The sequence below is a fragment of the Ovis canadensis genome, chromosome 2 (genome assembly GCF_042477335.2).
Source record: "Ovis canadensis isolate MfBH-ARS-UI-01 breed Bighorn chromosome 2, ARS-UI_OviCan_v2, whole genome shotgun sequence".
NCBI classification, from domain to species: domain Eukaryota; kingdom Metazoa; phylum Chordata; class Mammalia; order Artiodactyla; family Bovidae; genus Ovis; species Ovis canadensis.
The window spans coordinates 155,720,919-155,735,035 of record NC_091246.1 but is presented as its reverse complement, the minus strand read 5'-3'; the positions used below and the strand labels follow the sequence as shown (position 1 = coordinate 155,735,035).

The 14,117-nt window shown below is 37.6% G+C and overlaps 1 protein-coding gene across 40 annotated transcripts in view; it reads right to left on the bottom strand.

Moving 5' to 3' along the window:
• Nucleotides 1-14,117, bottom strand: part of BAZ2B (bromodomain adjacent to zinc finger domain 2B) — a 421,280-nt gene that overhangs the window by 49,423 nt on the left and 357,740 nt on the right. For all 40 annotated transcript variants that reach the window (XM_069577387.1, XM_069577390.1, XM_069577393.1 and 37 more), the window contains one exon: nt 368-508. In XM_069577387.1, coding sequence (XP_069433488.1) covers nt 368-508 — 141 coding nt within the window. The remainder of the gene's footprint in view (nt 1-367; nt 509-14,117) is intronic.

Sequence of the window (14,117 nt, the reverse complement as noted above, 5' to 3'; positions counted from 1 at the left end):
GCACCCCAGTACTAGAGTACTCTTGCCTGGAAAATCCCATGGACAGAGGAGCCTGGTGCGCTGCAGTCCATGGGGTCGCTAAGAGTCAGACATGACTGAGCTACTTCCCTTTCACTTTTCACTTTCAGGCATTGGAGAAGGAAATGGCAACCCACTCCAGTGTTCTTGCCTGGAGAATCCCAGGGATGGGAGAGCCTGGTGGGCTGCCGTCTCTGGGGTCACACACAGTCGGACACGACTGAAGCGACTTAGCAGCAGCAGCAGCTAAAAACACAATGCTTTCATAATAGCAGCTCTGGCAAAGGAATCAGATGAAAACACAGAAAAATTCAAATTTATTAATGAAATGGTTTACATGATAAATTACCTTTTGGTCTGCTAAGCACATGTCTTCATTAGGCTTCTTTAGTTCCTTTGCCATTTCTAATTCTAATCTTCGTTGCTCTAGTTTACGTTCTTTATTTAATCTTTTCTCATCACGTTTTTCTTGCTTCAATCGTTCTTTTTCCTTAAAAAGAAAACCATGTCCACATATTCTCCTTAATCACTGTGTATGTTTAAAAAACCTCCAGTTAAAATTTAAAAGGTAATCAAAGTGTTATTTCCATGAACAAAATTTCTCGTGAAATGATTAGGAATAGACTTGAAATTACAAAGAAACATTGACATTTTGCTTTTCCGTATTTCCACCCTTTGAGTTTGAAAATAACCTTATGACTGTATGTATACATATATATGTATATATATACATACTAATACAAAATTTCAGTATTAGTTTTAACCCTGATTATTTCATTATTCAAAATTTATTCAATCTTTTTCCAGATTATGAGAATAAAATATTAATACAAGCAGGTATATAAAATGAACATGGGCAAGTAAATATTTATTTTAAGAAGTTAACTAGTATTAGTGAAAATTTTTGTATAGCTCCAGGAAATAAGATTTACAGCCTTAAAATAGAAACACATTTTTGAATTTGCATAAAAAAGTAATTCAGAAGTGTATTAGCTAGTCCGAACATGTGCATCTATGATGAAATAAAAATATTATTTACCACTCTAAACAACACTTAAAAGAATATCAAATAGGTTCTGAATGCAATTCCAAAAGCATTAAAAAAATTTGGGGTAATGGCAACAATATGGAAATAATCTTGTTTCCCTTCTTGTAGAGGATGACAATCTTTTGAAAGAAGTAATTTTCCATAATACTGGTGTCATTATTTTATTGTCCTATCTCAAATACAATTCTCTTTTTAAATTGAAGTATAACTGACTTACAATACAATGTTAGTTTTAGGTGTACAATACAGTGACCTAATATTTTTACACATTATGAAATAATCACCATAAACAAATCTGGTTACTGTGTCTCCAAAGTTATTACATTATTGACTGCTCCTTATGCTGTACATTATATCCCCATGACTTATTTTATAACTTGACTTATTTCAACCATTTCCCACAACCTCCCCTCCCCTCTTTGAAATGCTAGCCTGTTTTCTGTATCTATGAGTTTGTTTCTGTTTTATGTTTGCTCGTTTTGCTTTTTAGGTTCTACATACAAGTGAAATCATATGGTGTTTGTCTTTGCAGACTTATTTCACTTAAAACAATACACTCTAGGTCCATCCACACTGTAACAAATGGTAATACTTCATTCCTTTTATGGCTGAATAATATTCCATTCACATATATACCACATATTTTTCACCCATTCATTTACTGATGAACTCTTGTGCTACTGCCATTTCTTGGCTATCATAAATAATTCTGTAGTGAGCACGGGGGTGCATGTATCTTTCTGAATTCGTGTTTTCATTTTCTTTGGATAAATACCCAGAAGTGGATTTGCTGAATCATATGGTAGTTTTCTTTTTAATTTTTTGAAAAACCTCCATATTGTTATCTACAGTGGCTGCATGAGTTTATATTCCCACCAAAAGTGCACAAGGATTTCCTTTTCTCCACAACCTTGCCAAGAGCCATTACTTATCTTTTTGATAAATTGCATTTTGACAGGCGTAAGGCTGTATGTTATTGTCCTCAGCCCAATCAATATTCTTACTTATTAGAGGAGAATAATAATAATGACTATTCTAACTTGTTATGCATCTTTCAGTTTTATTTTTACCAAAATAAAGTCTACTTACTTTTGAATCTGGACTCTCTTCTTTTCCAAACTTATCTCCTACTTTTATATTCTATGTAAATTTAGTCAAACTACTTGCTATTCCTGATAAACATATATTGTTTCCTCACTACCTTATATTTGTGACTCCAACCAGAGAGGTCATTGATCTCATCTTGCATGTCAAATTCCAATTAAGAAAACACCACCTTCTTCCTATTACCAATTTCTCATACCTAATTATAGCTCTTACCTATAATTTTAACCTAGCATTATTGCTTCCTGTAGTATGCTAGCAGTTTTGCCCATAACTTAACCATCTCCACATCAATTACCACTGGTAAGACAGCACCCTGACTGCTGTAGCAGGGCATGCCAAGGGGGAAACAGAGGAATGGAGAAGTATACTCCCAGCCAAGAGTTGAGAGAGCATGACTGGACTGTAGGTTGCATGGTGAATAGTTGCTGGGAACTGTGACACATGGAGGTCAGGTCATGAAGACTTTTTTTATAAGATATACTCAGATTACTGCTCATTTTTATACTACTTCTAACTTACTGGATTACTGATTCATGCAGACATTTGGGAAATAAATGATAAAAAAGCTTTAAAATATACACCATTAATGTGTAACAATCCCACAACACAATACAGATTTTCAAATCAAATTATCATCAGTAGAACAATTTTGTTTTCCAGAATTAGATTTCCACGTTTTAAATGCATGGGATGTTGCTCTGAGTACTTTTCTGAAGAAGAGATGACAACTTTGTGGTCACTTACCAGAATAATGAATTATAATCACTAATAGGGAAAATATATTAAATGTCTCATAAACTTCAAAGTAGCTGCTGTAAATTTTTCTATTATGTAGGACTAACCCAGAATTCTTAATGATGTTTTAATAGTAATCATAAAAAATTGAGACTTCTCCACTATTCACTAAGAACTGTTGAAAATGGCTGTAATTTTTTTCCAAAAAAAAGAAAGGAACTGTGTGACACTAATGCTCTTTTTACTACACCAACTTCACAGCAGTGGTAATCTGAGGGTATGAACACCCTCCAGCGATATGTAGACAATGAATTAGAATAAAGGTATTCCTGAATATCATTTTTACCTAGTGATATGCAGTATTTTTCAAATTAAAAAAGCAATGCATAATGTGGCATGTAAAAATGACATCTACATTTTAGGATAAAAATGGAGATTTGCAAGAAATCTTAGAAATTTATAGGACCTTCATTACTTAAAGACAAGCAGCCACTCCTCAATGGAATACTTTAAGGAAACATGGAATCTCTAAATTGAATTAATTTGTTTACCAATTTATTTAGTGACTTTTATTAGATTGTATAGGACTGACACAAATCCTGCAGTTCTGCCACAAAACGACTTTCAAGGAACCAGAGCTTCTAGGATCCCCTCAACGATCAACTAATATTTAAAATCCAGCCTCACAGAAATTCTGGTCTCACATCTTATGATTCTCAGTGTATTTCCCACACTCTAGGCTCACTGTGTGATAGACCTGTGTTGAAGAGATGTGTGACCAGTTTGAGGCATTGCTTGGATGACAATGATATCATCATGAGGAGGAGGAATAAGAAGGTGAAGAAGGAAGAGGAGAGGTGAAGGAGAAAGGGAAGAAGAGGAAGAGAAGCAACAAAGTCAAGAGAGGTATACGGTAGTGGTGGTGGTTCAGTCACTAAGTCGTGTCTGACTGTTGTGACCCCATGGACTGTAGCCTGCCAGGCTCCTCTGTCCATGGGATTTTACAGGCAAGAGTACTGGGGTGGGTTGCCATTTCCTTCTCCAGAGAGAGGTATATACACAAAGTTAAAATCCACTAACCCTCTCTTCTCACCTTTCTCCCCTTAGAACCCAGAGGTCTGTTTTACTTAATACATTGTACCTAGGTACTTGTCAGCTCCTCTGGCTGTGATGCATAGCCCTTCTTCCTTTACACACAACTAAAGCCCGTGTTTTTATTTTTCCCACAACTAGTTTAGGAGTTTTAATATTTCCCTTTTTTTGAGCTTCCACATAACTTACTATAGCATTCATTGCACTGAGTGACAACTATTTGCTTAAAGTTGATCTCTTCCTGTAGTGTGAGCTTCTAGAGGTCAGAAGAAGAAACTTATTCATCTCTTTATGGACCTACTGATTCTAAGCAGTATAATTTTCCAAAAACATTCAGGAGAGTTTTTAATGATATTATTTGTCTTTGACATTCAAGCCTGTATCAGTTCAATTTTCCTTTCCCACTGGTCTAAATATTATTTTTATTTCCAACTATAATAGTTATCATATGTCTCTAATGACATATACAATGTGCTTTAGCATATAAAAATTATTTAAACATTAACTTGCTGAATGAATAAATCTACAAATTCCACATTATTTAAATTTCAAGGCAATAACTTAATTGTCTACAAATGACTATGATATATAGCTCCTGATTCTATTTTAGATTGACTATAAATAATTACAAGCAAATTAGAGTATCTCCTTCCAATTTTTTCGACTTTCATTCTCAGCTATTCCTGTCCTTACCCAGTTTTCTAGATGCGCAGATTTATGAAATAAATATAGATCCTTGGAATATGTCTAATTTAAAATAAAACATCTTATCATCTTAATTATAGTAAAGAAATTTTCTGTATTAAAATATTACTAATATCTTAGTTAATAAGTCAGTTAAACTTCATCTCAAAATTGAAACACCTTTTGATAGCAAATACATTAAATTTAGATTATACTAAAGAGCCTAAGATACATAAGGTGACAATTTAAAAAGCAGTTTTTTACCCACATAAAAAGATTATTTTAGGGACTCTAAAAGCATAAATGAAAGTACTTCCAGAAATCCAAAGCAAAATAACAAAGGTGTGAAATAAATGTATTCTATTTTAAAATAACAGAAGTTTAAAAACTAAACAATGAGTGTGGTATGAGGATCTGCTATTATAAAGTTTTACAACTTAGTAGATTGCAAAACAGGCCATTTTTAAGAGGCCATGCTGCAAAGATGCCTATGTTTTTTGTATTTTACGATTCTACTGGGTCTCTTAGGTATTTGCTCTGGGCATAATTAGGAGAATACATTTCTTTTGACAGCAACTTGTATTTGAATTTCAAAGATATAAATATTATTTAAGAGACACAGATTTACCTCAGGGTACAAGAGGAATAAAAGTGTAAATAAGATTAATAACACAAGCCATTTATAGAAGACAGATATAAAGAATAAAACTGGTGCTATTTTATATCATATATTGAGTATGAGTAGAAAAATCAGGATAATTTTTAAGGGCCTATTTTTACCTTTAAAATATAAAAAATTTAAGTTTTAACAAATGAAAAATTATGAATCCATGATAAAAGAAATCCTTATATTTCAAATTTTAATAAAATTATACCTTATTTGTATTACATATCATTGTATTTTACAGTTATAAAATGTTATTTAAAAAAAAAATTTCCAGTTATCACATTTTCATAAAATCCACCAAAGTATCATACAAAAAGTCTGCACTTTAGATTGTTATTGTTTAGTTGATAAGTCATGTCTGACTGCTCTGTGACCCCATCCATTGTAGCCCACCAGGCTGCTCTGTCCATGGGGTTTTCCAGGCAAGAATACTGGAGTGGGTTGCCATTTCCTTCTCCAGGGATCTAACTGACCAAGGGATCAACCCCATCTTTCCTGCATTACAGGTAGAGTCTTTCACCACTGAGCTACCAGGGAAGCCCTTATTTTAGATTAAGTATTAAATATTTTTAGAGTGAAAAGTGAAAGTGCAAGTGGCATCCAACTCTTTGTGACCCCAAGGATTGTATAGTCCATGGGATTCTCCAAGCCAGAATACTGGCGTGGGTAGCTTTTCTCTTACTCCAGGGGATCTCCCCAACCCAGGGATTGAACCCAGGTCCCCCACATTGTAGGCGGATTCTTTCCCAGCTGAGCTACAAGGGAAGCCCCAAGAACACTGGAGTAGGTAGCCTATCTCTTCTCCAGCGGCTCTTCCAGACCCAGGAATAGAACCTGGGTCTCCTGCATTGCAGGCAGATTCTTTACCAAAGGAGCTATGAGGAAAGCCAGCTATTATTAAACAAATGTCTTCTAAATTAAAGTAAAAATTGCTAATAATTCTTGTTGGATAGAGATTTTAATACATCTAAATTACATTGAAAATAATTCTTTCCAAAATTGTGCATGTATCTTTTAAATGTGTATGATATATAAAATTTTTCTGAGTAGTTAAAATGAAATCTTTTTACATGTTTTTAAAGGTTAACTGAGGGGGGTGGTCCTAAGATGGCAGAGGAATAGGACAGGGAGACCACTTTCTCCCCCACAAATTCATTGAAAGATCATTTGAACGCTGAGCAAATACCACAAAACAACTTCTGGAGACTGGTAGAGGACACCAGGCACCGAGAAAGGCAGTCCATTGTCTTCAAAAGGAGGTAGGACAAGATATAAAAGATAAGAGAGACAAAAGAGTTAGGGATGGAGACCTGTCCTGGGGAGGGAGTCTTAAAAGAGAAGATTCCAAACACCAGAAGACCCTCTCACCAGCGGGTCTGTGGGAAGTTTTGGAATCTCAGAGGGCAACATAGCTGGGAGGAAAAAATAAATACATAAAACCCACAGATTACAAGCCTAACTACAGCTCCCAGCGGAGAAGTAGCCCAGATGCTTGCATCCACCACCAGCAAAGGGGGCTGAACAGGGAGGCACAGGATGCATTGCTTAGGGTCAGGACCAGGCCTGAATGCCCTAGGACAATCTGAGGGAGCTAACGTGAGATAGCAACCCAAACCATGGGATAGCCAGAGGGGCGGGGGGGAAACACACAGAGGGGAGAGAGAGAGAGAGAGAGAGAGAGAGAGAGAGAGAGAGAGAGAGAGAGAGAGAGAGAAACTTTCCCACTAAAAGCTCTAACCTAAGGCACTGCCCATCCGCTCACAGAACAAAGGATTCAGAGAATACCAGAGGAGAGATAGCCAGCTGTGGACCGGCCCACCCTACCCCAGAGGTAGGCGGGGGCCAGCCAGAGCTGGAAAGAAAGGGGCAAACTCGGCCCCAGAGAGGGCATCCCCTACCAAACTGCGAGCAGGCTCTCAGTCGCTAACCAAGTCTTCTTGGTATCCTGAACGGTTGACATCCGTCAGGAGGGTCAGAGCCACAGACCAGCTCCCCAGAAGAGATACACAGTACACCTGAGATGCTGCTGCCCACCCAGGAAACCAAGCCGCTGGGACCGGGGAGGTGCTAAGATGCACCGCACCTGGGGAGTGTGTGCTCGCCAAGCACATGGTCGCCTGAGCTGCTCGGACCTGGGAAGTGCACAAAACACGCACACAAAACACAGGCCTAACTGAGTCTGTACCCGAGAACCTGAACCTGAGCGGCATAGATATCGGAAGTGCACACAACCCACGGCCCACCTTAGACAGTTACCCAGCAGAGCAACATGGAGCCTAAGCAGTGTAGACCGGGAAAGCACACACTCCATGAGCGGGGGCAAACCCAGTGTGACCCAGTCACTGCGAGCACTCCCCACACATGCCAGTGATATTTGTTTGCAGTGTTCCTCCCTCCCCTCAGCACAACTGAACAAGTGAGCCTAGATAAATGGCCACCTTTGCCCTCTGTGTCAGGGCAGAAGTTAGATACTGAAGAGACTTGCAAACAGAGAAGCCAAAATAAATAAAGAAGAGGGAACCGCTCTGCAAGTGACAGGTGCAACAGATTAAAACCTTGTAGTTAGCACTGGCTCAAACACAAAGAACAAATAATAAAAGCAGCAAGGGGAAAACAACAATTAACCCACAAGGTATCCATAAGGATAACAGCTGATCTTTCAATAGAACCTTTTCAAGCCAGAAGGGAACAGCGGGACATACGTAAAGTGATAAAAGAGAAAAACCTACAACCCAGATTACTGTACCCAGCAAGGATCTCATTCAAATATGAAGGAGAAATCAAAAGCTTTACAGACAAGCAAAGGCTCAGAGAATTCAGCACCACCAAACCAGCTCTCCAACAAATGCTAAAGGATCTTCTCTAGCCAAGAAACACAGAAAAGGTTTATAAACTCAAACCCAAAACAACAAAGTAAATGGCAACGGGATCATACTTATCAATAATTACCTTAAATGTAAATGGGTTGAATGCCCCAGCCAAAAGATAAAGACTGGCTGAATGGATACAAAAACAAGACCCATATGCTGTCTACAAGAGAGCCACCTCAAAGCTAGGGACACATTCAGACTGAGAGTGAAGGAGTGGAAAAAGATATTTCACACAAAAAGAGACCATAAGAAAATAGGAGTAGCAATACTCAGATAAAATAGACTTTGAAATAAAGGCCATGAAAAGAGACAAAGAAGGATCAAAGGATCAATCCAAGAAGATATAACAATTATAAATAATATGCACCCAACATAGGAGCACCACAATATGTAAGACAAATGCTAACAAGTATGAAAGGGGAAATTAACAATAACACAATAATAGTGGGAGACTTTAATACCCCACTCACACCTATGGATAGATCAACTAAACAGAAAATTAACAATGCAAACTTTAAATGATAAAATGGAACAGTTAGACCTAATTTATATCTATAGGACATTTCACCCTAAAACAATAAATTTCTCCTTTTTCTTAAGTGCACATGGAACCTTCTCCAGGACAGATCACATCCTGGGCCATAAATCTAGCCTTGGTAGGTTCAAAAAAATTGAAATCATCTCAAGCATCTTTTCTGATGACAATGTGGTAAGATTAGATGTCAACTACAGGAAAAAAAACTATGAAAAATATGAACATATGGAGGCTAAACAACACACTTCTGAATAACCAACAAGTCATAGAAGAAATCAAAATATGCATAGAAATGAATGAAAATGAAAACATAACAACCCAAAACCTATGGGATTCAGTAAAAGCAGTGCTAAGGGGAAGGTTCATAGTAATACAAGCCTACCTCAAGAAACAGTAGAGAAATAAAATAAATAACCTAACTCTATACCTAAAGCAACTAGAAACGGAATAAATGAAGAACCCCAGGGTTAGTAGAAGGAAAGAAATCACAAAAATTAGAGCAGAAATAAATGCAAAAGAAACTAAAGAGACCATAGCAAAAATCAACAAAGCTAAAAGCTGGTTCTTCAAGAAGATAAATAAAATAGACAAACCATTAGCCAGACTCATCAAGAAACAAAGGGAGAAGAGTCAAATCAACAAAATTAGAATTGAAAATGGATAAATCACAACAGACAACACAGAAATACAAAGGATCATAAGAGACTACTATCAGCAACAATATGCCAATAAAATGGGCAACTTGGAAGAAATGCACAAATTCTTAGAAAAGTATAACTTTCCAAAACTGAACCAAGAAGAAATAGAAAATCTTAATAGACCCATCACAAGCATGGAAATTGAAATCATAATCAGAAATCTTCCAACAAACAAAAGCCCAGGACCAGATGGCTTCACAGCTAAATTCTACCAAAAATTTAGAGAATGGCTAACACTTATCCTACTCAAACTCTTCCAGAAAATTTCAGAGGAAGGTAAACTTTGAAAATCATTCTATGAGGTCACCATTACCCTAACACCAAAACTGAACAAAGATGCCACACACACAAAACAACAACAACTACAGGCTAATATTACTGAAGAACATAGATGCAAACATCCTTATCAAAATTCTAGCAAACAGAATCCAACAACATATTAAAAAGATCATACATCTTGACCAAGTGGCTTTATCCCAGGGATGCAAGGATTCTTCACTATTTGCAAATCAATCAATGTGATACACCATATTAACAAATTAAAAGATAAAAACCATATGATTATCTCAATAGACGCAGAGAAAGCCTTTGACAAAATTCAACATCCATTTATGACAAAAAACCTTCCAGAAAGCAAGAATAGAAAGAACATACCTGAACATAATAAAAGCTATATATATGACAAACCCACAGCAAACATTATCCTCAATGGTGAAAAATTGAAAGCATTTCCCCTAAAGTCAAGAACAAGACAAGGGTGCCCACTCTCACAACTACTATTCAACATAGTTTTGGAAGTTTTGACCACAGCAATGAGAGCAGAAAAAGAGATAAAAGGAATCCAGACTGGAAAGGAAGAAGTAAAACTCTCACTGTTTGCAGATGACATGATCCTCTACACAGAAAACCCTAAAGACTCCACCAGAAAATTACTAGAGCTAATCAATGAATATAGTAAAGTTGAAGGATATAAAATCAACACACAGAAATCCCTTGCATTCCTATACACTGATAAAACAGAAAGAGCAATTAAGGAAACAATTCCATTCACCATTGCAACGAAAAGAATAAAATACTTAGGAATATATCTACCTAAAGAAACTAAAGACCTATATATAGAAAACTATAAAATACTAGTGAAAGAAATCAAAGAGGACACAAATAGATGGACAAATATACCATGTTCATGGATTGGAAGAATCAATATAGTGAAAATGAGTATACTACCCAAAGCAATCTATAGATTCAATACAATCCCTATCAACAGTATTTTTCAGAGAATTAGAACAAACAATTTCACAATTTGTTTGGAATTACAAAAAACCTCAAATAGCCAAAGCTATCTTGAGAAAGCAGAATGGAACTGGAGGAATCAACCTGCCTGACTTCAGGCTCTACTACAAAGCTTCAGTCATCAAGACAGTATGGTACTGGCACAAACACAGAAACACAAATCAATGGAACAAAACAGAAAGCCCAGAGACAAGTCCACGCACTTATGGACACCTTATCTTTGACAAAGGAGGTAAGAATATACAATGGAGAAAAAACAATCTCTTTAACAAGTGGTGCTGGGAAAACTGGTCAACCACTTGTAAACGAATGAAACTGGAACACTTTCTAATACCATACACAAAAATAAACTAAAAATGGATTAAAGATCTAAATGTAAGACCAGAAACCAGAAAACTCCTAGAGGAAAACATAGCCAAAACACTCTCTCACATAAATCATGGCAGGACCCTCTATGACCCACCTCCCAGAGTAATGGAAATAAAAGCAAAAATAAACAAAGGGGACCTAATTAAACTTAAAAGCTTTTGTGAAGAAAACTATAAGCAAGGTGAAAAGACAGCCTTCAGAATGGGAGAAAATAATAGCAAATGAAACGACTGACAAAGAATTAATGTCAAAAATATACAAGTAGCTCCTGCAGCTCAATTCCAGAAAAATAAGCGATCCAATAAAAAAAAAAGGGCCAAAGAACTAAACAGACATTTCTCCAAAGAAGACATAGAGATGGCTAACAAACATATGAAAAGATGCTCAACATCACTCATTATCAGAGAAATGCAAATCAAAACCACAATGAGGTACCATCTCATGCCGGTCAGAATGGCTGCTATCAAAAAGTCTACAAACAATAAATGCTGGAGAGGGTGTAGAGAAAAAGGACCCCTCTTACACTGTTGGTGGGAATGCAAACTAGTACAACCACTATGGAGAGCAGTGTGGGAGATTCCTTAAAAAGCTGGAAATAGAACTGCCATACGACCTAGCAATCCCACTGCTGGGCATACACACTGAGGAAACCAGAATTGAAAGAGACACATGTACCCCAGTGTTCATCGCAGCACTGTTTATAATAGCCAGGACATGGAAGCAACCTAGATGTCCATCAGCAGATGAATGGATAAGAAAGCTGTGGTACATATACACAATGGAGTATTACTCAGCCATTAAAAAGAATACATTTGAATCAGTTCTAATGAGGTGGATGAAACTGGAGCCTATTATACAGAGTGAAGTAAGCCAGAAAGAAAAACACCAACACAGTATACTAATGCATACATATGGAATTTAGAAAGATGGTAATGATGACACTATATGCAAGACAGCAAAAGAGACACAGATGTAAAGAACAGACTGTCGGACTCCATGGGAGAAGGCGAGGGTGTGATGATGTGAGAGAATAGCATTGAAACATGTGTATTATCATATGTGAAATAGATCACCATTCCAGGTTTGATGCATGAAGCAGGGTACTCAGGGCTGGTGCACTGGGATGACCATGAGAGATGGGATGGAGAGGGAGGTGGGAGGGAGGGTCAGGATGGGGAACGCATGTACACCATGGCACATTCATTTAAAGTAATTAGCCTCCAATTAAAAAAAAAAATCACAGACTTTTAGGCAAACTTAAGAAATGGGTACATTGAAAGAAACTTTGTTTTTTGACTTCTAGGTAATATTCCAAAGTAACCATGAGGCTGTTGTATTATGATCTCCTACAAGAAATGTTATCACAGTTTATAGTTCTTTCCTTGGTATTCCCAAGGAGCAAGATGAATCAGTTCAGTTCAGTTCAGTCACTCAGTCGTGTCTGACTCTTTGGGACCCTATGAACCGCAGCATGCCAGGCCTCTCTGTCCCTTACCAACTGCCTTCGTCTACCCAAACTCATGTCTATTGAGTCGGTGATGCCATCCAACCATCTCATCCTTTGTCCTTCCCTTTTCCTCCTGCCCTCAATCTTGCACAGCATCAGGGGCTTTTTAAATGAGTCAGCTCTTCACATCAGGTGGCCAAAGTAGTGGAGTTTCAGCTTCAACATCGTCCTTCCAATGAACACCCAGGACTGATCTCCTTTAGGATGGACTGGCTGGATTTTCTTGCAGTCCAAGGGACTCTCAAGAGTCTTCTCCAGCACCACAATTCAAAAGCATCAATTCTTCGGTGTTCAGCTTTCTTTATAGTCCACTCTTAACATCCATACACAACCACTGGAAAAACCATAGCCTTGACTAGATGGACCTTTGTTGACAAAGTAACGTCTCTGCTTTTTAATGTGCTGTCTAGGTTGGTCATAACTTTCCTTCCAAGGACTAAGCATCTTTTAATTTCATGGCTGCAATCACCATCTGCAGTAATTTTGGAGCCCCCCAAAATAAAGTCAGCCACTGTTTCCACTGTTTCCCCATCTATTTGCCATGAAGTGATGGGACCAGATGCCATGATCTTCGTTTTCTGAATGTTGAGCTTTAAGCCAACTTTTTCACTCTCCTCTTTCACTTTCATCAAGAGGCTCTTTAGTTCTTCACTTTCTGCTATAAGGGTGGTGTCATCTGCATATCAGAGGTTATTGATATTTGTCCCAGAATATTGATATTTGTTCCAGCTTGTGCTTCCTCCAGGCCAGCGTTTCTCATGATGTACTCCGTATATAAGTTAAATAAGCAGGTTGACAATATACAGCCTCGACATACTCCTTTTCCTATTTGGAACCAGTCTGTTGTTCCATGTCCAGTTCTAACTGTTGCTTCCTGACCTACATACAGGTTTCTCAAGAGGCAGTTCAGGTGGTCTAGTATTCCTATCTTTCAGAATTTTCCACAGTTTATTGTGATCCACACAGTCAAAGGCTTCCAATCCCAAAGAAAGGCAATGCCAAAGAATGCTCACTACCGTACAATTGCACTTATCTCACACGCTAGTAAAGTAATGCTCAAAATTCTCCAAGCCAGCCTTCAGCAATATGTGAACCATGAACTTCCATACATTCAAGCTGGTGTTAGAAAAGGCAGAGGAACCAGAGATCAAATTGCCAACATCCTCTGGATGTTTGAAAAAGCAAGAGAGTTTCAGAAAAACACCTATTTCTGCTTTATTGACGGTGCCAAAGCCTTCAACTGTGTGGAAAGAGACAAAAATCAATGCTGAAGGATAACAGTCTCTAAATTTTTGAAATTTAAGATGTACCTGAGGGGACTTCCCTGGTGGTCCCGTGGTAAAGAATCTGCCTTGCAATGCAGAGGATGTGGGTTCGATCCCTGGTCCAGGAACTAAAATTCCACATGCCAGGGAGCAAATAAGCCTGTGTGCCACAGCTACTGAACCTATGCAACACAACTAGAGAGACGGAGTGCCACAAGGAAAGATTCCA